We start from the raw sequence: 23,913 nt of genomic DNA, 5'->3' as shown, positions 1-23,913 counted from the left end.
TATGGAAGAAAAAATGATTGATGTGCACGGTGTAAACAACAACAAAAAAAACTGAGGATTTTGCAGAGATTCTTTGTAGGATTTGCAGAGATTTATAAATGATTGATGTGCACTGTAAACAAAAAAAAACAAAGACACTTTGAGATTTTTTGCAGAGATGGTCCTTGCTGTATTTGGTCAATTTCTATTAGTACAGTTTAAAATCTAAGAATTTAACTTATACGAAACTTGCACCTTATTTAAACAACACTAATATTACTTTAGTTTTCACGTTTCTTATTTTCCACTCTTTTCCCCCTTAAAATTATATCAGCCTTCTTCTTCACTCTTATTCCCCTCATAATTCTATCAACCATTTTCAATCCATGCGTGCCATACATTCTACAAACAACTATAAGGAACAACACTTGCAAATACCTATCCGTGGTTATCATTTTACAAGGTGAGTTACATCTCTTTAAGTAGTTACTTTTCTTTTTATAATATTCATGTTGATATGTTTTAGGGGCATAGCTAAGCATGAAAATTTTGTTTTTGTTAAATTATTTGTTCATGAAAATCTTGTTTTTGTATTATGTGTTTTGCAACAATAATTGATTTGTATGATATGTTTTAAATTATGGGTCTTGCCTAAAATTTCATATAGCAAAAATAAATTTCAAACTTGACATAAATTTTTCTTAAAAAAATTCTTACTTTGTTAGCCTAAAATATACATGTATGCTATAAGAAAACCCCCAAAAAAATAAGGTTAGTATATGCCCCTAAATCAAAAATCTAAGTTTTAGTTATAATAATAATAACAAAAATTATACGATATTATAAATATTTATCTATTATCGTAATGATGCATGAGAAATATAATCTGTCTTATTTTAGAAGAAGCAAAATGAAGAGAAACATAAAATAATTTACGTAACCATAACAGATCATTCTAAATAATTTTAACTACTATGATAGACAATAATAAATTATCAGTGAATCAATCCTCTTTAATAGAATTCTCTTAACTCTAGCTATTTAAACATTGAATATTTTTAATAGATTACCTTCTTGTATTGCATTTTAATGGTTGTGTAGTGTTAATATATTAATACTACTTTTATATTTTAGTGTGAATGACAGAAAAGTTGTTCATTTTTTTCATCCATTCTGGTGGAATAATTAAACATGGCGAAAATGGGGTTTATTTCCAAGGGCCACCTCCTTCTATGCTTTCATTAAGCAGAGGTGTGACATTTGAAGATCTATGTGATAGAGTAGCATCCACGCTTCATATAAACAGAAAAGATTCAAAACTTACTATTTGGTATAAATTTCATTTTCAATGTCATCCACATCCTGTGAATTACCAACAAGTTTTGGTAGAAGATGATAATGGTGTCAATGCAATATTTGATATGTTAGACTGCCAATATGGCTTTGCAGGTGCAGAGTTGTACGTGGGTGTGGAGCCCATAAGAAGCCACCAAGATGTTTTTCCCATTCGATAGGGCAACGAAGGACTGAGTGCACCATTCAGTTATTCACATGGAGGGCACTTTCATGATCCATATGCCACTCATACTGGTCATTATTCTGAAGATGTGGCTCGTTCCCCAATCAACATTGGTGGTGCTGACTATCATGCTCCATATACCCATGTTGCAACTGAGGACCAACATGCTCCTTATCGGCCAATGAACACCAATGATGTTAACTATGATAACCTAACTGAGCATGTTGCACCAGAGTTTGAAGCTCAGTATGACCAAACCGCCACTCAGAGAGCTGCTAATGATCCCAATGATACACACCGCATAGCTGCTACTACTGAAAATGCAGTCCATACATTATCAGAAAGGATGTGGGCCATGGATAGTAATAACCAACTTGATAACGACGAGGTCCTTGATGATGTTGGAGATGAACAGGAGCTTCCCAATGAACCTAATCATGAAAGCAGTCCAACAATGGCGTTCCATCAACCTTCATCGCTGAGCTTTTCACAGAACACGTGGGATAATATGATTGATTCAACCCCACCATTTGAAAAGCCCATTCAGAGTACTTGGGACCCTACCCAAGAGTTTTATGTGGGATTTCCTTTTGCTGATAAGGATGAACTACAAGCTGCTGTTAAACAATATCACATCAAGAGAAACCAAACATTTAGTGTAAAAGAGTCAGATCCAGCATGTTGGTCTGTACGTTGCAAAAATTGTTCTTGGCATCTTTGAGCATGCTTCCGGGCTATGCATGGGTTCTTTGAGGTTAGGAAATACAATGGTCCACACACATGTACGGAGTCCACGCTCACACAAGATCACGAGCAATTAGACATTCATATTATTGAGAAAGATTTGAGGGATATTGTCAAAGATGATCCAAACATAAGGATTTCTTCGCTTCAACAGAGTCTTTACAATAAGTACGAATACTGGCCTTCTTATTTTAAGGTGTGGGAGGCGAAACAGAAGGCAATTGGTAGAGCATTTGGTGATTGGGACAAATCTTACCAATTATTGCCAAAACGGTTGAAAGCTTTGACTGATTCAAACCCGGGCAGCAGGGTTATTTGGAGAACGGTACCTGCTACTGTGCCATATTCGAAAGAGTATTCTGGGCTTTTAGTCCATCAATTGAAGGTTTTCAACATTGTAGGCCAGTGATTAGTATAGATGGAACTTTCCTATATGGTAAGTATAGAGGTAAGTTATTGATTGCATCAACTTGGGATGGTGACAATAGACTTTTTCCACTTGCCTTTGCCATTGTGGATGAGGAATCTGATGATAGCTGGTATTGGTTTTTGCGTTGTATTCAGAATAATGTCACTAATCGAGATGAGTTATGTGTCATATATGATCGCCACCCTGGTATAATGTCAGCGATACGGGTTATATGTGAATCGACACGTTCGCATCATCGTTTTTGCCTTCGCCATGTAGCTAGCAATTTCAATCAAAAAATTGGGAATAAAAACTTGAAGGCTATGGTAATGTGGGCAGGCATGGAGAATCAGCTACGAAAGTATCAAATAACAAGGGATAGAATTACTCAATTAAATGCAGATGGTGATAAGTATTTAAGGAAATTACCAGTGCATAAATGGACATTATCACACGATGGTGGACATCGTTATGGGGCAATGACCACAACTTTGTCTGAAAGCTTCAATGGTGTTCTAAAGAGTGCTAGAAATCTGCCCATAACTGCGTTAGTCAAGCTTACATACCATTGATGTATAGCCTACTTTGCCGATCAGTATACTAAGGCACGCACAGAGATTGCAGCCAGTGAATGCATTACAGCCTATGCAAAGAATAAATTCAATAAATGGGAAAAAAAGGCACCAAAGCATTCAGTTACTGTGTTTAGTCATGAAGATGGTCTATTTGAAGTCAGAACACCAATAAACCCTTACTCTGCTTATAGGGGTAATTATCGTCATGAGGTAAATTTGAGGGAGAGCACTTGTACTTGTCAAAAATGGCAAGTTTATAAGATTCCATGCTCACATGTCATTACCGTGTGTAAATATCAAGGCATCTCTGCAATGCGATATATCGACCGCTACTACTGTTTGGAAGAACAAGTTGCTTGTTATGCACCTAGATTTTGGCATGGTTCCAGACAGTGTACATTGGAATGAGCCTGATTTCCCGGTCTTGTATCCTAATGTGAACTTGCGGCATGCAAATGGTCGACCAAGATCAACTCGGCTTCTAAATGAAATGGATTTAGGGACAGAGCATCAACCAAGGCCACTGTGCAGCCTCTGTATGCAAGAATACCATAACAGAAGAACATGCCCCACTCGAACTGTGGCTGACTCCACTAGTGGCCAAACTGAATGACCCAACATAAGTATTCAATCTACTTCAGTAGATTGGTTGGACTGTTTTTTTTTTTTTTTTAGGAGTTAGACCATATTGTTAGTTTGTATTATTTGATAGAACAAGTTGGTACTAATTCCATATGCTACAATGTTTTCTATCACTGCAAGTTTGATTGGGGCGTATGTTTATTTTTATTTTTATTTTTGTGTGTGCATGTGTGTGTGTGTGTATATATATTGCGTATTATAGTTTAGGGGTTCGATAACACCTTCAAATATATACTTTAATGGAGTGCTTGGGTCCTTTACCATGTCTGAAAACTTCAAATAAGGAAATAAATCAAAGGGCCACAATCTAAAGAGGAAAAATCATATTTGAGCACTAATCAGTATTTTAGACGTATCTCTCTCCTCAAAATTCCAATTGACTTAAGACTAGATGAGCTGGAACCGTGACTTAAATATCTACAACTTTTATGTTTTGAGTTTTTTGAAATTCACATTTTTTGAAGGCCGAAATTAACTCACAAATTACTGCTATAAATTTGGACGAAAATTAGACGGTGAAAGTTTTATTTTTCTTTGACACTTTTACAAGGGTTTGGAAGAGAGGTTGTGGATTGGAAAATTATATTAAATAGATGTATGATTAAATTAATTGGGCACTAATTTCAAATACCAAATATGTGTACACATTTCTTATTTTTGCAAAGATCTTACAGTTAGTAGTAAAACGTGATATATATACTATCTAGGCATAATATTTTTTGCTACAATGATGCATAAACAACGATAATACTTTAATATATTTTTAATAATTGATCAGTGATTTCCACGATGGGGTACATGAAGTTTTTGTTGTGTTCCACAACGTGGAGGATGCCTATTTACTCGTTGAGGGTACCTTCGTGCTTGCACAGGACTATTCCCCATGCGCCTTGGCTGTGTTTTAATATCAAAATCTGTTTGATAATTACCACCCTCATCACTTTCATTATCTGATGACACCTCCATATCTTCTGCATCTTTTGCATCTTCCCCACTATTCTCATCTGAGGCATCTTTCTCAGAGTCTATTACAGATGCCTCTTCCTCAGAGTTCGGAGCACATGTCCATGTATTTGGTGGTGTGCAGAAATCACCAACATGAGGGGATGGTTGGGAAGGTTGTTCATAACTAAACTGGCTATCTTGGCCATAATTGTATTGCCCAGAATAGTATGGAGGTGGCGATGGATGATAAGAGGGAGGTATTGAACTAGACTGGGGATAGTGGTCATAACTAAACAAACCCTCTAATCCTTGTCCTATGGAAGTGGATAATCCAATTTGTTGATATAAAGACATACAATACTCGTTGACATTAATTGGATTATACTCATTGAAGGTGGTAGGCTCATTATGGGCAGATGTGGATGGCCCAGCTTGGGTAGAGGTGGATGGTCCAGCTTGGGTAGACGTGGATGGTCCAGCTTCATCATTTCTACGTTGTCTACCCTATCTTCCTTGGTGCCTCTGTCGTCGCCCAAAGTGTGTCACCCTTTCAGTAGGGACGGAGGAAATATCTGCTTTCATCGATAACTTCACTCAAGTAAGGCCCTCTACTATTGCCGGAAGGACTTGTTGTGCAGTCAGGTCAGCCCTCCCTTGGTTTGCAACAGCCGAAGTTAACATATTATTAATTTCCGTTTGCTGCCACATAAAAAGAAAAAAAAATTATTAGTGCAGTATTATTGAAAATGCTAAAATAATAACCTGGTACATATGGGCAGCCGCTTCTGGTGTCATAAATAAGTGGCCATGTTGGTGGTACCATGTTGTGTAGTCCACATCTAGATGGAAATTTTCATCCCCAACTATATTTTGAGCTTGCTCGTTCCAAAGTCGGTAGTAATGTGCATGATGCCTACACCAATCAACATCAGCCTTTCCTGTCAACTTTACACAATGCACAGATTTATCAAAATTGTTAATAGGCCAATTTGGACATCTTTGCAACAATCCAAATTGTCTCATGACTCTCTCTGGATGGTAATACTCAACAATGTGGAAACATAATAATGGCGCTGTTGTAAGCCATATATGTTTTCCTACAAAACACCATGGATGCAAATAATTATCATATGGTGTCCAAATAACCTGCGATTTCAATTACAATAACTATGTTATAATCGATCAAGACAATAATATAACTAGTAAATTAACCATTGATGCATTGTGACAACATATATTACATGATCCTTATTATATGTGTTGTGATTAGAACGGTACACATATAGAACATGCGTTGGTGTGTGAGTAAAAGTTCTCCTGGTATCCCTCCTATACACAATTAATGATTGCCACTGATTTTAGGGTTTGGAAGTATCAAGGATAAACGCTACAGTATACAATATTGTATAGAAATAGAAAGTAAATATTATACCTGCAACCGTATGGGTCGTCACCATTTAAATTTATTGGAATTATTGGAATTGGGGTCAGATATGGAAGATGCTCCCATGCCCATAATTGTAATATGAAAACAGGATCTGCAACCTCCGTGGTTTTTTTAATAGAAGCAGTACACAACTCTTTATAAAGGAAAGTAAGTGTGGCACTACCCCAGCTATATTGCCCAGCTACACCAAAGTCTACGAATAGCTTGAGAAAGCAGCAATGCAATTTATTTTGGCTCTTATTTCCAAATTATAAAGCCAAGACCTGGAACATGTATGCCCTAGCATACTGTTGGGTTGTTACAACATTGGCACCCTCTAGTAGGTTTAAGAATGTATTCCTAACCCATGTTATTTTAAGGCTACCATATGTCAATGCAGTTTCAGGTGATGTCACTCCAAGTAAATTCTGACAAACTAGTCCCCATTCCATATTAGTGGGCCCGCACACTGCATTGCCATCAATAGGCAATCCTGTAATGATTGCTATATCTTGCAGAGTGATTGACATTTTACAATTTGGTAGGTGAAATGTATGGGTTTCAGATTGACACCGCTCCACCAAAGAAGTGATAAGACTCCAGTCAATATCTATATGTGGTAGGCGGGTAACATGGTATAGTCTACATTGATGCAAATATGGGGTGATACGCTCGCCTAACTGCCGGGGGGGTGCAAACCGTTGGGGTCGCACTCGTAACGTAGAAACCTGAATTTTTTTTAAAAATGTATAATGTTATATTGCTAATGTTGAAATTATTTTCATGTAAATTGAATAATTATAGATATTATTAGGATATTAATAAATTTGGATCTCGCAACGTACATTTCCTTCCATTGCATCATTAGAAATGTGATATTGTTGTTGGGTTGGCAGAGAATGATCGAATGACCCAGGTTCAAATATATCATACATTAAATGCTACAATGAGTTAAACCATATCTGAAGATGCGTTTTCACAGTATCTTTAATATATAAATACTGAGATTAAAAAATTACAATATCTGAAAGTATATTTTTTACAAATCATCTAGATAAAAAATTACAAACTAAGCAAATAATTTCCAATTAAATTAGAGGCTGAGAAGCTTACTACAATTGTGATACGAAGTGAAGGAATGTAAGAATTATAGAGTGATGCTTGCAAGAAAAGAAAGAAAGAAAAAAAAAAACATAATCAGATAATCATAAATATCTTCTAAGAACAAAAGAACAACAATAAAATATAATAACATTAATATAACCATACATAAAGCATATAATTAATTTTTATGTCAACTAAACTTTAAAGAAAATGAAACACAAATGAACAATTTATTGTACTAAATAAAAAAAATACACATAAATATCTTTATTATAAATCAACAAACATATTATGCAATATATTTTTTTTCCAAGTAATGATGTAATAACTGATAATAACAAAGTAAAATTGACTATAAAAAGATCACAATAATACAATTTATTACAATTTTTATGGTCATATACTACTAATAATAATAACAATAAATAATATTAAATAATTTCAAAATTAACAAAACATATACATAAATTTAATTAGATAGAGAGTTGAGATGGTTACGATAATTGTGATACCAACTGAAAGAGTAAGAATTATAGAGTGATACTTGCAAAAAAGAAAAACACAATTAGATAATAATAAATAAACACAAAATAACAACAATACTAAAAATATTTGTAGTCCTAACCATAAAAAATTTATTAATCTAAAATTTGAATAAAAACAACAACAACAATAATCATAATCGCTGAAGCAAAAAGCAAAAAAACTTACATTAACCCAAAACTTACAATTGTGTACACTGAAGCAAAACTGAAGAAAAACTGAACAATCAGATAGAAGTGTTTTGTAAGAAAACTTCAAGCAGAGATGAAAAATAGAAGTGTTTTATGAGAAGGAAGGGCTTGCCTTTTATTACAAAGATGTGAAATAAAAAACAAAAAAAATTCATTTGTCACGGAGGCTAACTGAGCCCCGGTCTTTTTGTTACATCAATTATATTTTTTGCAGAGATTCTTCTTCAAGTCTATTTTGATTCTTAGCAAAGTTTGATTCTTAGCAAAGAATCTCAGCAAAGAATCTTAGCAAAATTTTATTCAAGTATCGTTTGAGTCACATCAATATAAATTTTTTTCTATAACTTTCAAGTGGTAGAATTTATGTACTACTTGAATTTGTCTAAGCAGATAAGAATCCTTCTATTTCGGCAATGTCATTGCCACAATTGGTTTTCTTTTTTTTTTATATAATTTTTTTCACATTTTCGGCAATACCATTGCCACAATTCCTTTTTTTTTCCTCTTTTTCCCCCCTATTTCAGCAATACCATTGCCACCATTCCTTTTTTTTTTCCTACCTATTTCGGCAATCCCATTGCCATAATTCTTTTTTTTTTTCCCTTTCCCCCTATTTTGGCAATACCATTACCACAATTCCTTTTTTTTTTCTTTCCCCCCTATTTCGGCAATCCCATTGCCATAATTTTTTTTTTCTTCCCTATTTCGGCACTACATGGCCACCATTCTTTTTTTTTCTTTCCCCCCTATTTCGGCAATCCTATTGCCATAATTCTTTTTTTTTTTCTTTCCCCCCTATTTCAGCAATCGCATTGCCATAATTCTTTTTTTTTCTCTCTCTCTCTTTTCCCCTATTTCAGCAATCCTATTGCCATAATTCTTTTTCTTTTTTTTTCTTTCCCCCTATTTCGGCAATACCTTTGCCACAATTCCTTTCTTTTCTTTTTTTTTCCTTCCCTATTTCGGTACTACATGGCCACCATTCTTTTTTTTTTTTTTCCTTTCTCCCCTATTTCGGCAATTCCATTGCCATAATTTTTTTTTTTTTTTCCTTTTCCCTCCATTTTCGACAATGGGATTGCCACAAACCTTTTTTTTTTTCCCTTTTGGGCACTCGCGCATGGGCACTCACTGAACGGGCAGGGCTGGGCAGAAGGAATTTCGGCAATAGTGTTGCTGAAATTTCAAAATTTCTCTCTCCTCATTTTCCATTTTCTCTCTCATACTTTTCTTAGAATTTCGGCAACACTGTTGCCGAAATTCACTCTCTCCTCATTTTCCCAAATAACTTGGAACAATGACTATAACCCCAAAAAACTTCACTTTTAGCAATATTTACCCAAAAGACTCCACTTTCTCTTACAAATGTTTTTTTAATATTTTTAACTTTTTAGCACTCCTTTAAGGAGAAAATGGCCCATTAGCCCTAACGGTTGAAGAATATAGTTAGTAAGCACTTGTTTGGAAGAATTTGTAATACTAACATCTCGACTCTTATAGAGTCGATTTTCAGCCTATAAATCGACTCTTACATACCCGATTTACATGTTTTGATCAGATCTGATGTGGCGCTTTTCCACGTGGCGGCCACCTGGAAATCGACTCTTAGAGAGTCGATTTATATGCGAAGAATTAAATACTATTATATGCTGCCAGTTGGATGAACGGGAACTCCAAGTAGAAATCGAGTCTCATAGACTCGGTTTTTATAAAGGAAAATCGAGTCTCAGAGACTCGATTTTCAATGGTTGGTCTCCTTTCTGCCACGTGGTTAGGGCAGCTTCTTTTTATCATACCATACCTATTTTCTGGGTTCTGCCGTTTGCCACACCTAAAAACCCAGCAGCTCTCTCTTCCTCTGTCACTCTCTCTCTCTCTCACTCTCATAGAAAACTTCAAATCAAACTCACCCTCCATTTACACATTCTCATGTCAAGTAAGGTTTTTATACACTCTCTCTAGTTGTTAGTTTTTTTTTTTTTTTTGAATAGTTGTTAGTTACATAGATGTAATGTTAGGGTTTTTTTATGGGTAATTGTTAGTTACATATATGTAATGTTAGGTTTTTTATGGGTACGTATCATTAGTTTTTTTGTTTGGTTTGTAATTTTTCTTTATATTTTTTATAGAATGATTTGAATATTTGTGCATTTAGTTTTTTTTTTTTTTTTAAATTTGCGTATGATTAATGAATTTTGTCTTTTGTTTAGAAACAAATGGTAATGATGGAGTATATATGTTAATGTGGGGTTTGTAGATGCATATGATGTAACAAGTTAGTGTATATATGCTAGGCTTTTTTTTTATTTTTTTTTTTATAAGAAGTAAGAAATATTTAAGATATATATTTGTATTGTTAGGCTTTTATCATGGCTATTTTTGTTGTTGTTTGGTTTAATATTTGTTATTATCTTTTTGTTAGAATGATTTGAAATTTTGTAGTGGGGGTAAGTGTTGTCTTTAGTTTTTTTATTTGTTTGAGTATGAAATAATAATGATTGAGTGTGTTTGTATGTGATGTGGAGTGAGTATATGCAAATGTGGGGTGTGTTGGATGTAAGAAGTTGTAATTTTCCTACTTTGAGTACATAAAAATGTTTTGTAATTGTGTTAAAATATGTCACTAACATATTACCCTTGACTAATAGGTTCACAATCTCTGAAGAATATTGACATAAATGTATACTACGGTGGTCCCCTTTTCAATCCTGAACAGATTGACGGATTCGCATTTCAAGGGCCGAGTATCGAATGCTATTACATGATGATACGTCGTAAGTTGAAGACATTGAATGATTTGAAGATGAAAATAATGAAAGAACTGAGTTTGAGCCCTACTTGTTATGACATAAATATTATTTATCGTTACCCACAAGAAGTCCTCCATGAGCGGATAAATTACAAGTACATGGCGATCAAAGAAGATAAACATGTAAAGGTCATGTTTAATAGAATCCATAAAATGCCCCAAGTAAATGCTGCTGAGTTGTACGTAAGTTCCGAGCCGCTCGCGGAAGTTGATGTCGAGGAGTTGCAGCAACAAACAACTACATCTTTGCAATTAGACGATGGATGCACTACAATGGGAGGTTACACATTCCCATCTCAAGATTATGCTGCCAATACTAGTGAAACACTTCAACCTCAAGAGACATATTTAGGGGTGGAGGACGAAGATCATTTTGTGAATAATGATGAAAATCTCGATGATATGGATGAGTACGAAGAGAGGATTGAGCGAGGCGACTTTGAGAAGGATGTGGATGACCATGAACTTGCTTCCAATTTTGAAGAGGAAAATATGGAGTGCCATGATGAAGGTGATGCGGACGATGATATTGGTGTCCAGCATGTTACAAATACGACCACTACCTACACACCTCCTGCCGAGTCATTCTCCGCAAATACTTGGAAAAATATGGTTGATCCTTCACGTCTTCAAATACCATTTGTTTCTACTTGGGAAGATGGGATGCATTTTAATAAAGGGTTGACTTTTGCAAATAAAGAGGCGGTGAAGCGTGCATTGATAATATACGCAGCAAAGGATAATAGAAATTTTATAATCCGGAGGTCGACCAAAACTAAATTGTGCGCCGCGTGCATTGACACCAACTGCAAGTGGTACGTTGGGGCATTCATGAAGGCTAAATTAAATGGTCTGTGGATTGTCACGTCTTATGTGGGTCCACACAGTTGTATACCCTTTGGCCTGCAAAGAGACGGTAAAATGATGGATTCTAATTTTGTTGCATCAGAAATTGTGGGGAAATTGCGAGAAAATCACACTGCTCGTATTGATGAGCTCTGGGGCCACATAGATACTAAGTATAATCATAAGCTCTCTTACTATAAGGTATGGGATGCAAAACAAAAGGCAATTGCTAAGATATTTGGAGATCGGGAGGAGTCTTACCAAAGGTTGCGAAAGTTGTTGTTGGCATACTTGGATCAGGATTCGGGTACCCAGTACAGCTATTGGACCATACCTAGCCCCATAGATGGTACTACGTTACTGCGCTATGTATTTTGGGCATTCGCTCCATGCATTGCTGCATTTAGATATTGCAGGTCAGTGATCAGTATTGATGGGACTCATTTGTATGGTAAATATTGAGGGGTGTTGATGATTGCAATGGTAATGGATGCTAACCAAAAGGTTTTGCCTCTCGCCTTTGCTGTTGTGGACAAGGAGTCAGGGGCTAGTTGGGGGTGGTTTTTAGAGTGTCTTAGGAATTCGATAGGGCATGTGATACCTAACGAGGGCATTTGCATTATTTCTGACCGACATAAAGGTATCAAATGCGCCATTGCAGAGTGGCCTTTAGGTGATGATGGAAAGTTACAGGTACATCACCGATATTGCCTTCGACATGTTGCTAGCAACTTCAACACACACTTTGATGACCCGACTCTAAAGGCATTGGCCTTGAAAGCTGGATATGTGACTCATGACGCTAAATTTAAGTCCATAATGCAAACTATTAAGGATGTCGAGATTAATGCACTGAGGAGGGTAGACCCTGATGATCCCCATCTTGAACGCTATATGCCATACACATATCTAATGAGTGAGGATGTGGAGAAATGGACCCAGTCACATGATGGTGGAAGACGTTACGGGGCAATGACAACCAATATCTCTGAGTGCTTTAATGGGGTACTTAAAGGTGCCCGCGGTTTGCCCATTGCTGCAATGGTTGAGTTCACTTGGTGCAAACTTATTGCATATTTCCATGATCGACATAAACAAATTACTTCTGATCGCTCTCAAGGTAAGGTGTGGAGTGATTATGCAATGGGGATCTATAACACAAATTTGCAGAAAACTTCAGGACACACTGTGCGGGAATTTAATCATGAAACTGGTGTATATCAAGTGGTTACCCCGTACAACGACCATAGAGGTGGAGGGGGAAACCACAATCATGAAGTGCGCGTATTTGCTAGAACATGTGGTTGTGGAAAGTGGCAAAACATTAAGATCCCTTGTTCACATGCAATTAAAGTTTTGCAACAATTGCATCTCAATGCGACCAGCTATATTGACCCATGTTACAGTTTGGAGAACGCCATTCACACATATTCACATCAATTTGTGGTGCCAACGTCAGAGTCATTGTGGAGGGACGTTCGCGGACCACGGTGGGTGCCTGACCCAAGTCTGTTGCGGGCCAAAGGTTGCCCTGTGAAGTCAAGAATAAGAAATGAAATGGATGGGGTACGGCGAAAACGGGGAAGCCGGAACCCAGATTCGGACTTGAGGGAGATTCAACCGAGGCAGCGATGCGGAGTGTGTCATGAAGAGGGGCATAACCGCAGAAGATGTCCCAATTCCCTTGGGGGTTCGACAAGCGGTTCCCGTGGGGCTTCGACAGGCGGTAGTGCTACAAACTAGGCAAGTGCCTTTGTTGTTTTGATATAATATGCTCAGAATCTTATTTGGTTTTTGTTCTTCGCATTTAGGAACTAACAACTGCATTTTAATGTTTTTCAGGCGAGCGGAGGCTCGATTTTGGAATGGCATTATACGTGGGAGTTGTAGTTATCTTCGGTATGGACAAGTGCTACGCGACCATGTTGTATCAGTATGGACAAGTGTTAGGCAACTATGTAACATGGGTTGTATCGATTTAGTTGTTATTTTGTTTATTACTGAATGTTGTTGTAATTGAAGTAGTAGCTATCCATTGTACTCGTTACATTAGTTGCGTTGTGCAGCTTTTGCCTATAATGCCAGCAACCGTACTACTTTGGCATTAGTAGCACTTACTTTAGCAAGTTCAACCACAGGGGCCTTGTTTGAAGCAACGATAGCTAGTTATCAAATTGTATGCCGGATGTACTCTGGTTAAATTTGTATGGTCTGTAGCTAAGAGGGCAACTATACTGCCCATGCCCAGTAACTATTTTAATCAAATTTCTTGCATTCAATGTACTCTTCAATTAATGTTTGTATACATTGCCCATGTGATGTGTTCTGGATTTGGTTTACAGTTGCAGGGGGGAAGGGAAAAAAATTTCTGGTATACTGCTGCAGGGCATGCCAAGGCCTTGGCTGCGTGCCTTGGCCTTAGCTGCTGCGTGCCCATGCCTTGGCCTTGGCAGCACGCCCATGGGGGCTGCCTTGGCCTTGGCTGCATGCCCTGCCTTGGCCTTGGCAGCACGCCCATGGGGGCTGCCTTGGCCTCGGCTGCACGCTATGCGCCTTGGCCTTGGCTGCTGCATGCACATGGGGGCTGCCTAGGGCCTGGCTGCCTTGGCCTTGTGCATGCCTTGGCCTTGGCAGCGTGCCCATGGGGGCTACCTTGGCCTTGGCAGCACGCCCATGGGGGCTGCCTTGGCCTTGGCTGCATGCCCTGGCCTTGGCCTTGGCAGCACGCCCATGGGGGCTGCCAAGGCAGAAAGGCCCTAGGCAGCCCCCATGTGCATGCAGCAGCCAAGGCCAAGGCGCATGGCAGGCGCAGCGTGCCCATGGGGGCTACCTTGGCCTTGGCAGCACGCCCATGGGGGCTACCTTGGCCTTGGCTGCATGCCCTACCTTGGCCTTGGCAGCACGCCCATAGGGGCTGCCTTGGCCTCGGCTGCACGCCATGCGCGTTAGCCTTGGCTGCTGCATGCACATGGGGGCTGCCTAGGGCCTGGCTGCCTTGGCCTTGTGCATGCCTTGGCCTTGGCAACGTACCCATGGGGGCTACCTTGGCCTTGGCGGCACGCCCGTAGGGCTGCCCCGAGGCCGGGCCCCAGGCGGCCCCGTGTACATGCAGCAGCCAAGGCCAAGGCGCATGGCGTGCGCAGCGTGCCCATGGGGGCTACCTTGGCCTTGGCAGCACGCCCATGGGGGCTGCCTTGGCCTTGGCTGCATGCCCTGCCTTGGCCTTGGCAGCACGCCCATAGGGGCTGCCTTGGCCTCGGCTGCACGCCATGCGCCTTGGCCTTGGCTGCTGCATGCACATGGGGGCTGCCTAGGGCCTGGCTGCCTTGGCCTTGTGCATGCCTTAGCCTTGGCAGCGTGCCCATGAGGGCTACCTTGGCCTTGGCAGCACGCCCATGGCTGCCTTGGCCTTGGCTACGTGGGCCTTGGCCTTGGCAGCTCGCCCGTGGGGGCTGCCTTGGCCTTGGCTGCTTGCCTAGGAAGACTAACAAAAAAAAAACAACCCAGTAGAAATCGAGTCTGTAAAACTCGATTTCTAGTGCAAATCGAGTTACAAAAACTCGATTTGTATACAACTTATTTACGAAAATACCACTGAGATTGAAATCGAGTGTCAGAGACTCGATTTCCACTGGGAATTTTTCCAGTGGCAATTGCCCGTAAATATTTTTCAACTCTCTGCCTGGCGTACTCGCTGGTAGGGAACTCGAGTTCCACTGATGGAAATCGAGTGTCTAATACTCGATTTGTATACGACTTATTTACGAAAATACCACTGAGATAGAAATCGAGTGTCAGAGACTCGATTTCCACTGGGAATTTTCCCCAGTGGCATTTAATCGTAAATATTTTTGAACTCTCTGCCTGGCGGACTCGCTGGTAGGGAGGTCGAGTACTGCATATAACTCGAGTTTCTAACACTCGATTTACAATGTAAATCGAGTGTTTAATACTCGATTTATGTAACTTATTTTTTTAATTTTTTTTTAATCGCAGAACTATAAAAAGATGATGTAACGAAATTCTGCGAAATTCTATGTAAAGAAATGGAGGTGATGTGGAATCTGGTGCATGTCAAAAGAGTGTTCAAAAATAAAAAGGTTTTCTCAACACCTTGAAAATTGTTTAAAAAAGAATTATAGGAAAAAAATAATTTATGCACCTTAAAAAAAATGGAATTTGTAGAATATATGGTTGTTCACACTTAAACTTTTATTGCCAAGACTCCAGATAACAATGAAGTATGACAATTACAAAATATCGAAGTATGAAATTCCCAAATAAAAATTTGTTAGCGAGTATTTTTTTTTATGCATTTCAGGTGATGTTCACCAACAGGAAGGAGATAGGTGAACTCCTAGAAGGCTTAGTCATTAGCAACAAGGATACCAAGGTTCCCAATTTTCCCCAGGTATTTTAGATCTAATGTTTATATGTACTTGCATTTTGTTAGTGTTTTTTTTTTTTTTCCCCAGAAATTATAGCCTTGTAGCACTTGCATATTTTTGCAGAAGATACATCTCTTATGGGGTGAGAATGATCAGATTTTCAACCTGAAGCTTGCCCAAAACATGAAAGCGTAGGTCTAATAACTCCCTATTGAGATCACAACACTAAATTTGGGCTATTTAGATACATGACATCCCCCCCACCCCTCTCTCCCACTTTTTTTACAAATAGAAGTTCTAATTTTGATTTGTAAATGTATTTTTAAAGGGGAAAAGAACAACTAGTAGATTAAATTAAAGGAGATTGACAGTAGTACTTCTACCTATCTACCTATAGATTGTATAGTGGATGGATCCAGCACAATGCAAAATACTACATTAATTGGAGGGATGATGTACAGTTATTGATTAGAATGAAGTTTTCTAATTTTATGCTCTCTCAATCTTTTCCCATGGAACAAATGGTAGTGTAATTAGTTATTTGTGTACACAAATAATCAATTCTGCAATGATTTTAGATGAGTTTTACTCTGCTATTGCTACCATGTAGACTAACAGGGTTGATGATTGATTATTCAAGAAATATAGATATATATTTTCACTGCAACATAGCTTGTAATTTAAATTGATGCTTTTGTGGTAACAACCCATATATTCTTTTTCATGATTTGGATATATATCTTTTATTGTGCAATGGAGGTTGTCTACATGGTAAAAATGTCTCACAAAAGTTAAATCTATTATCTTTTAATCTTATTATTAGATTTTCATATAACCTGACTTCACAATGTGTTATAACTTTTTGCTACGTAAGCAGTATTACAAACCCCACAGCCACTTGCGTGTGGCTTATTACTTGCATAATATCCTTGTTTAAGAAACAAGAATAATTTGTACTTGGTAAACATCCTCGTATTTCTGACAACATTAGTTCAACAAGAATATAGTACTTGGTAAATAATTTGTGAGGACTTGCTTATTTCCTGTACTCGGTTAATATTTTTCTGACTTTGTTTCACCCCTGCAGTACAGCTTTTGAGGCCTTCAGCTGGGATGATCAGACTAAAGCTCGGCATAGGAAAGGTGTTGACTTCCATTTTGTTGACTTGTGCTATCATGCTCTCTCATTTGCTGTTAGTCCTGCAATTTCTTTGAGTGGCTTCCACACAACCTTTCTCCTGCACATAGATTAGGAAGTTAACATAATATTCTCTGGTTAAGGTGTAGGAAGACTGTAGCAAATAACTATTGCAGAAAGTCCAGAACTCAAGTGTTGTTGAGGATAGGCTTTGGTTTAATTTGGCCAAAACACCACCTTTGTACATGCAAAACAAACGACTTATAGGTATGGATAGCCTACCAGTTTCCGCACTCGGCAATAACCCTGACTTTAGGCCTTAGGGTGGGAAGCAAAGCGAGAAACTGCAATTCTGACTTCGACAGAACCTGTGAATAAAGGTATGCAATGCAGGAAACTATAAGTTTTGATTGCATTCTTTGTTGAGCTTCTTGTTAATCATATTCTGACCTGCGAGAACCTGCTTCTTGTTGAGCTTCTTCCCACGCCTTCTAGAGTCTAAATCCACAAGCTTGCCCAATACATCTCTTATAAATTTATCTCACTACAAACCTCCCGAATAAGCAACGCAAATCTGCCCTCACATATTCTGACCCTTATGCAGTCGCTCTCTGTCAACTGCCCATTAGTGGGAATTCCAGGAATCCTCAAATATATGTCAATAAAATTCTGAACAGAACTGCAAAACTTTTCTGCATCAAGAATCTTCAAAATATCTTGATAAGCCACCTGTTGTTGATTGGAAACAACAGAAGCCTGTCAGGGGCAAACAATACTAAGGTCAAGCCACCCAAAAACAATACAAAAACAAACACTTACTTGCTTATTACTCTTCAATACAAACAATGAGCTCTCAGGGGAAAGCACAGGATCAAAGTCATTTCGAATTTTGAGCTGCAACATGGTGTAGCAGCAAATTCAGCTCTCAAAACTCACAAATTAGTACTAAAAAGTGAAGTGTGTTACTGTCAAAGATTGGTCCAGAGCTAACATGATTTTATTTCCCCCAAAAGTCAAAGTGATTTTCGGATATCAGGATGCAATGCATAAACCCCTTCAAAAATGATCTGTTCAAATTAAACAAATAAGATTTTCTTGTTGAAAGAGAAATCAAAACAAGATAAACTAGCATAACTCCATAATTTTTAAACTTCTACTTAAGGATTTCAATTTAAGCAATATCAAATATCCATACCAAAACTGAAAACTGTGACACGTATTAGACAATGATTCTCCTGCAGAAAAATTGTTTGACCAGCAATATTATGGCTAGAAAAGTACAAAGCAAAACTATCTTCCTCAAGGACATTTTATGCCTTCTTCACACCCTCAGATAGCTTCTTCATATACTAACGTGTACACAATTAATCAGAAGCACAGGAAATTGGAAGCAACTATATTGACAAGGAGAAACCACAAAATTCACAAATCCTTGAAAGCTATCTGATATGGGACCACAAGTGAATAAGAAAAAAAAATCATATTTTACATTTTGAATCATGTGGGGTGGGTGTTAATATGGTAATGTTGATTCCAGAACGGAAACTACTTGCCCCTTTAACTTCCCTATTTACTTCTGCACTCTTATCACTATCTCTTGCCTGCCTTTTCTTTCAGTCTTTCTGCTGTTCTCTGCTTCCTTTTTATATTTTTTTGTATCTTTCATGATCAAGAAGCAAGGAAGACCATTCGGTGCTCCAATACAGTCAATTTCTCTTCTCTCTTCTTTTAATGTCAAAAGGCTTTGAAGAAAAACTTGCACCCTTCCTTTCTTGTCATCTCTATCTTTACGCATTAGTAGTTTAAAATAAAAATAAAAGTTCTTATCTTTATCTGATGAACATAAACCTTCAAGTCAGATAAGGTAGCTTAGACAGGCAGCCTTAAGCTCCTGATAAACTGAATCCCTTATGATATTCATGCCAACTCACACAATGAACTGCACTAACAAACACACACACACACACACACACACACAGAGTAACATTAAGATACCACTACTGTGAACAATCTACAATGAGTTTGATAACATACCACTCCACAATCTTCAGAAACTTCAAGTTCCTTGAAGCCACTCCGAGCACCAGTCTCCAAGTCAAATATGGGTACTTTTGTTCTTCGACCATTTCTTATGTCACCAATATTCTGCCAGTGAACCATAAGAATGCTAACACAAATAATAATTGAAATGGGAATGAATTCCAAACCCAAAATAAACACACACACACTAGTAAAGGCTCAAAAAGAGAAGGAAACACCAGTTTTTGATCAACATACTGGTTCTTGAGCTTTAGATTCTTGCCGTTGCATTGCCAAAAGATTACTTTCAAGTTCAACAATTCTGGGATTTGTCTGACATTATTAAAGAGACCATTAATCAAATGATAAGTTATGTACACAGAAGATTAAAAGACATTCGTTTTATAAAAAAATACATAAGATAAAAAGACAATGAAATACAAAACATCCAGTCGGACCATGACATGAGTTCAAATCATTTAACTCACAGAAACAGAAACTTAACAAACTGAGATCAGTTCGAAGAAACTAATTTTTCGATTCATTATTTTAATCTTTAGTCTACTTACAAGGAAACATATCTAAAATCACAAACCTCAACATTTTCATCCCTTGTACATTATTACGGCAAATCAAAGCTAAATCCTCATATATGAAACCAGTTCCATCTGTATGTATACAAGGTTTCTCAGGTTTTTCATAGACAACTTTACCATCTCGATCCTGCAGTTAACCCATAGAGGAAAAAGGGAAAAAAATGCATATTGAAGAGAAATGGATAAGAAAAAAAATTTGAATTTAACCAGATTCATAGTAGACAAGAAATTTCATTGAAAAGATAATTCTAAGATCATACCATGCAAAGTACATCTTCAATTGTTTGGATATTAACAGATGCTAAATCAACTTCTACCTTTGTAGTCTTGGACAAGATCAGAGAAAACCTGACTTCACAGTAAAAGTAACTTTCAAATCATTATAAAAAATTCTTAGATATGGCTCTCAAAAGACTCATTGGATTGTCAACATACCTAGCCATATAATTGGCCACACTAGGCAATCGATGTGCATGCATGAATGAAGACCTTGCTTCATAAACCTTTTCAATTGACTCCATACGAATGAAAAAACACTTGACAAATGAAGAAGTTGGGTCTTTTTTCTTTCCTTCTTTGCCTCCATCCTTAAACACTAATCAATATAAAGAAAACATAAATTACACTAGATCTTTTAACAAGTCAAAATTGAAAAGACACATGTTCTATTGGTTAACATGTCACTGGCAACAAAACGATTAACTTGAATGATGTAAGAAGCATGAACTATATTGGATGATGAATGTAAAAGAACTTGAATGAAGGCAGCAAGAACTATCCATTTGAATCTTGCCTCAAGGGAAAAGAGCTTGTCAAACAAAACCACAGTAATTGTGGAAAAGTTATACATGTGTCAAAGTTGCTTACAAATCAATTGTACTTTCTAGAATTCTTTTCACACTAGCTGCACATCCTCCACACGTCATTCCCTGCCATACACACACAACACAGAAACACAACCAATAATAAACATAAGACAAATATATGAAGTATGTGCCTATATAACATAGAAATCTGTGTCTCAGTTCAGTGTCTAATTACCTTTTTGGAACCTTACGCCGTCGCGTATAATGAGGAGGAGGTCTTGCATGTCTTTCGTCAGATGCCTCAGGCCCAGCATTGTGTCCATGTTTGTGCCCTCCTGTCCCACAAGGAGGTGCCTTTGCTATGCGTTTCGGCCGACCTCCTGCCTCTGCAGGTAACCCAACAGGCTGCTCAACGTGAACATGGGGTGGGTCAATGCCCGAAGAAGGGCCAGTGGATGTACTGTGGGAGGGTGGCTGCGGGTGCATGTCAGGAGGGGTTAGATCAAGACCCAGGTCGAAGGAAGGAATGGGTGACAGCTCAGGAAATGACCGTGGGGTGGGTGGACGGATGTCAGACCCAGGACATGGATGTGGAGTGGGTGAAGGGATGGTGGTGGGGCTAGAGGATGGATGTGGGATGGGTGAGGGGATGGTGGGGCTAGGGGATGGATGTGGGATGGGTGAGGGGATGGATTTGGGGTGGATGGGTGGGGATCGGGGGTAGGGACAACTCTCGGGGTAGCAACAGACGAACGAGACCCACGTCCGACAAGAGCTCTGCTTGTGCTTGGGCTTTGAGTAGGCGCTGCCGCAGGAGTAGCTGCCTCCTCATTCGGGGCCTCAGGGATAGGAGGTTGTACACAGCCAATCTCCTGCACTGCATTTAGCACATCAGTAATGTCCTTGTGGTCCTCGGTGCCCACTGGGTGACGCCTCAACAAACGGGCATATCCTTCAATCTGACATGAAAAAACCAGGTATATTAGTAATGCAATACCAGGTATATTAGTAATTCAATCGATAATAAAATAAACATTGGTTTCGAATTGGTTCTGGTAGTAATAATTGCAAGTTATAGAGTAGACAAAATGCTAATTAAAAATTCAACAGATAGAAAAGTTACCATTATAATCAATCTAGCACCGAGGACATTAATGAACCTCCGAGTTACCCTTTTGTACCAACCGAAGTACTCGTGTTGTGGAGGCATATCACCAAGCACTGCCTCACAACGCTGTTGAAGGCGATTACCCCACTCTGTAATATGCGCAGCACGTTTCCGCATCCAATCAACGCCAACCTTCCCCCTCAAATCAATGGCATGAAGCGCTGTATCGGTGTCAACATTACGGGGAATTCTTGGATCATCCCGAATTGACGAACGACACGATCCGGTGTATGTTTCTCTACTAGGTGGAAACATACAAGTGGCACCGTTGCCGTCCACACGGCCCTCCCTGCAACGCACCACGGCGGAAGGTCCTCGAATTCAGCTTCATACGGCTGCCACACCACCTACGACAGCCAAAAAACAAGCAACACATTAGGCGACAATGTTTATATGTCAAAGTTCACCAAACCTATATCTTGTTCCTAAACATATTAAATAAGGCATTTTCATACCTGGCCTGGCAACATTGAAGCTATTTGCTAGCGGTACCTGTCCAGAAAGATGTGGGCGGGCCTGTTTTTCTTGTTTGGGACACAACCACCTACAACCCAGAACAAGGGAGCATATTAACCGATATAATTTAGGAAATTTGACACAAAATTATAGTGTATAACCTCTATTTCAAATTGTTTAATATAGACTTAAATAATTCCTAGAAGCTTTTAAAATAAATAAATTGAAGTTACATGACGTGTATGAGGTAGAAACTTACTTCAGGGACAGTGAACCACGAACTGGAGGACCATAAGCATCCACTGGCATGCCATTAGTGACTGTCGGGCACAAATATGGGAACCTGGCCCATGCCCAATACTGGACTAACAGCAAACACCCACCAATCTGATTAGCTTTCTTATCGCTTGCCCTGCATAACTCTTGGTACAACCATGCAAGGCAAGCACTTCCCCAGCTATACCTTCGTGGGTTGCGAAGGTCTTCCAACTGCTGCACCCACATTAGATGCACCCTATCGCCGGATTTGTCCATGAAGATTGTGTCCCCTAGTAGCACTAGGATGTAGCATCGTGCGTACTTATGCAACTGATCCTCTGTGGCATTAGGCGGCAATGGATTGGCAACAGCTTCCAAAAGCCGTTGGATGAGAATCCTCTGGCCATGAAGTTCCTTTCTCTGATTATTTACAGGTTGGAAGCCAAGGAATTCGTCACACACATTCTCCCATTCTTTTTGCGTGCTCCCTGTAATGACCTCGCCGTCAACAGGAAGCCCGAGAAGAACCTCCACATCTTGCAATGTGATGGTGACCTCACCATGTGGCATGTGGAAGGTGTGAGTCTCCTGCCGCCATCGCTCCACTAAGGCCGTTATCAGGCCGTGGTCAATCTCTCTACCCGAGGTCCTGAGGAGTCCCTCCAAACCAAGTGCCTTAATGATGTCAACGACTCGGTCGTCCACCATTGGCTCTCGGTCGGAGAACTCTTCAGTGCGGACACGGCATTTAAGGGACCCTGGATCCTGCACAGAACAAAACCATGGATTAATATATGACAGCAAGTGCGTGTACATTGTATGAATCAAATACATGCAATTCGTTAAATATTTAGTGTTGTGCTTTACCTGCCCATTCCAAATAGCTTCTGACCGATGGTTGGCCTGCAACGTCAACACCGACTGGTCAATGGGGCCAGGCTGTGCGTGGTCAATCTGTCCAGCATTTGCAGCAGCCCTACTGCACAATAATGATAAGCAATTAGCACGTAATAGACATTGAAAACAAAAAGAAAAACAAATGAATATTAATTGGTGCTGCACTTGGAATTGATTTTAATTTTTACAATGAATCAATCATTCTTAATTAAATGGAAGTTGTTCCTATATTTTATTGAAAAAATCTAAGTACCATATAATTATTCATTGTCTTCTTACTATTTTTTTTTTCAATTAATTATGAAATTTTATTTTCTTGCTGTCTAAGTTGCTACTTATACTGTGGATTTCTGAAAGGGTATAGATTTGAGGCAATGTTGTTTTTGAGGATTTTTGTGTTTAAATCATAGTTACTTAAATTCAGAATGTTGTTGGGAAAAATGGGGCACACTATG

The 23,913-nt window shown here is 38.7% G+C and overlaps 4 protein-coding genes across 4 annotated transcripts; 2 read left to right on the top strand and 2 right to left on the bottom strand.

Moving 5' to 3' along the window:
* The first annotated feature begins 2,234 nt into the window (after positions 1-2,234).
* Positions 2,235-3,839, top strand: LOC142616617 (uncharacterized). The gene is made up of 4 exons (XM_075789434.1): positions 2,235-2,596; positions 2,644-3,161; positions 3,231-3,436; positions 3,528-3,839. Exons 1-4 carry the CDS (start codon positions 2,235-2,237, stop codon positions 3,837-3,839), a joined length of 1,398 nt encoding a protein of 465 aa, XP_075645549.1.
* A 7,971-nt stretch (positions 3,840-11,810) lies between these two features.
* Positions 11,811-16,315, top strand: LOC142616616 (uncharacterized). Its single transcript, XM_075789433.1, has 6 exons — positions 11,811-12,081; positions 12,196-13,048; positions 13,139-13,458; positions 13,544-13,665; positions 16,054-16,143; positions 16,244-16,315. The coding sequence occupies exons 1-6, from the start codon at positions 11,811-11,813 to the stop codon at positions 16,313-16,315; spliced, it is 1,728 nt and encodes a 575-aa protein (XP_075645548.1).
* Positions 16,316-19,526: 3,211 nt separating this feature from the next.
* LOC142616615 (putative RNA-dependent RNA polymerase 5) lies at positions 19,527-20,723 on the bottom strand. The gene is made up of 5 exons (XM_075789432.1): positions 20,558-20,723; positions 20,309-20,468; positions 20,134-20,221; positions 19,896-20,000; positions 19,527-19,610 (listed from the first exon to the last, which is right to left on the bottom strand). Exons 1-5 carry the CDS (start codon positions 20,721-20,723, stop codon positions 19,527-19,529), a joined length of 603 nt encoding a protein of 200 aa, XP_075645547.1.
* A 1,451-nt stretch (positions 20,724-22,174) lies between these two features.
* On the bottom strand, positions 22,175-23,660 carry LOC142616614 (serine/threonine-protein phosphatase 7 long form homolog). Its single transcript, XM_075789431.1, has 5 exons — positions 23,647-23,660; positions 23,429-23,540; positions 22,563-23,326; positions 22,303-22,391; positions 22,175-22,194 (listed from the first exon to the last, which is right to left on the bottom strand). Exons 1-5 carry the CDS (start codon positions 23,658-23,660, stop codon positions 22,175-22,177), a joined length of 999 nt encoding a protein of 332 aa, XP_075645546.1.
* Between the last annotated feature and the right edge of the window lie 253 nt (positions 23,661-23,913).

The sequence above is a fragment of the Castanea sativa genome, chromosome 11 (assembly GCF_040712315.1).
Source record: "Castanea sativa cultivar Marrone di Chiusa Pesio chromosome 11, ASM4071231v1".
NCBI classification, from domain to species: Eukaryota; Viridiplantae; Streptophyta; class Magnoliopsida; order Fagales; family Fagaceae; genus Castanea; species Castanea sativa.
Note: the sequence above shows the minus strand (reverse complement) of the source record. Positions and strands in the feature narration are given on the sequence as shown.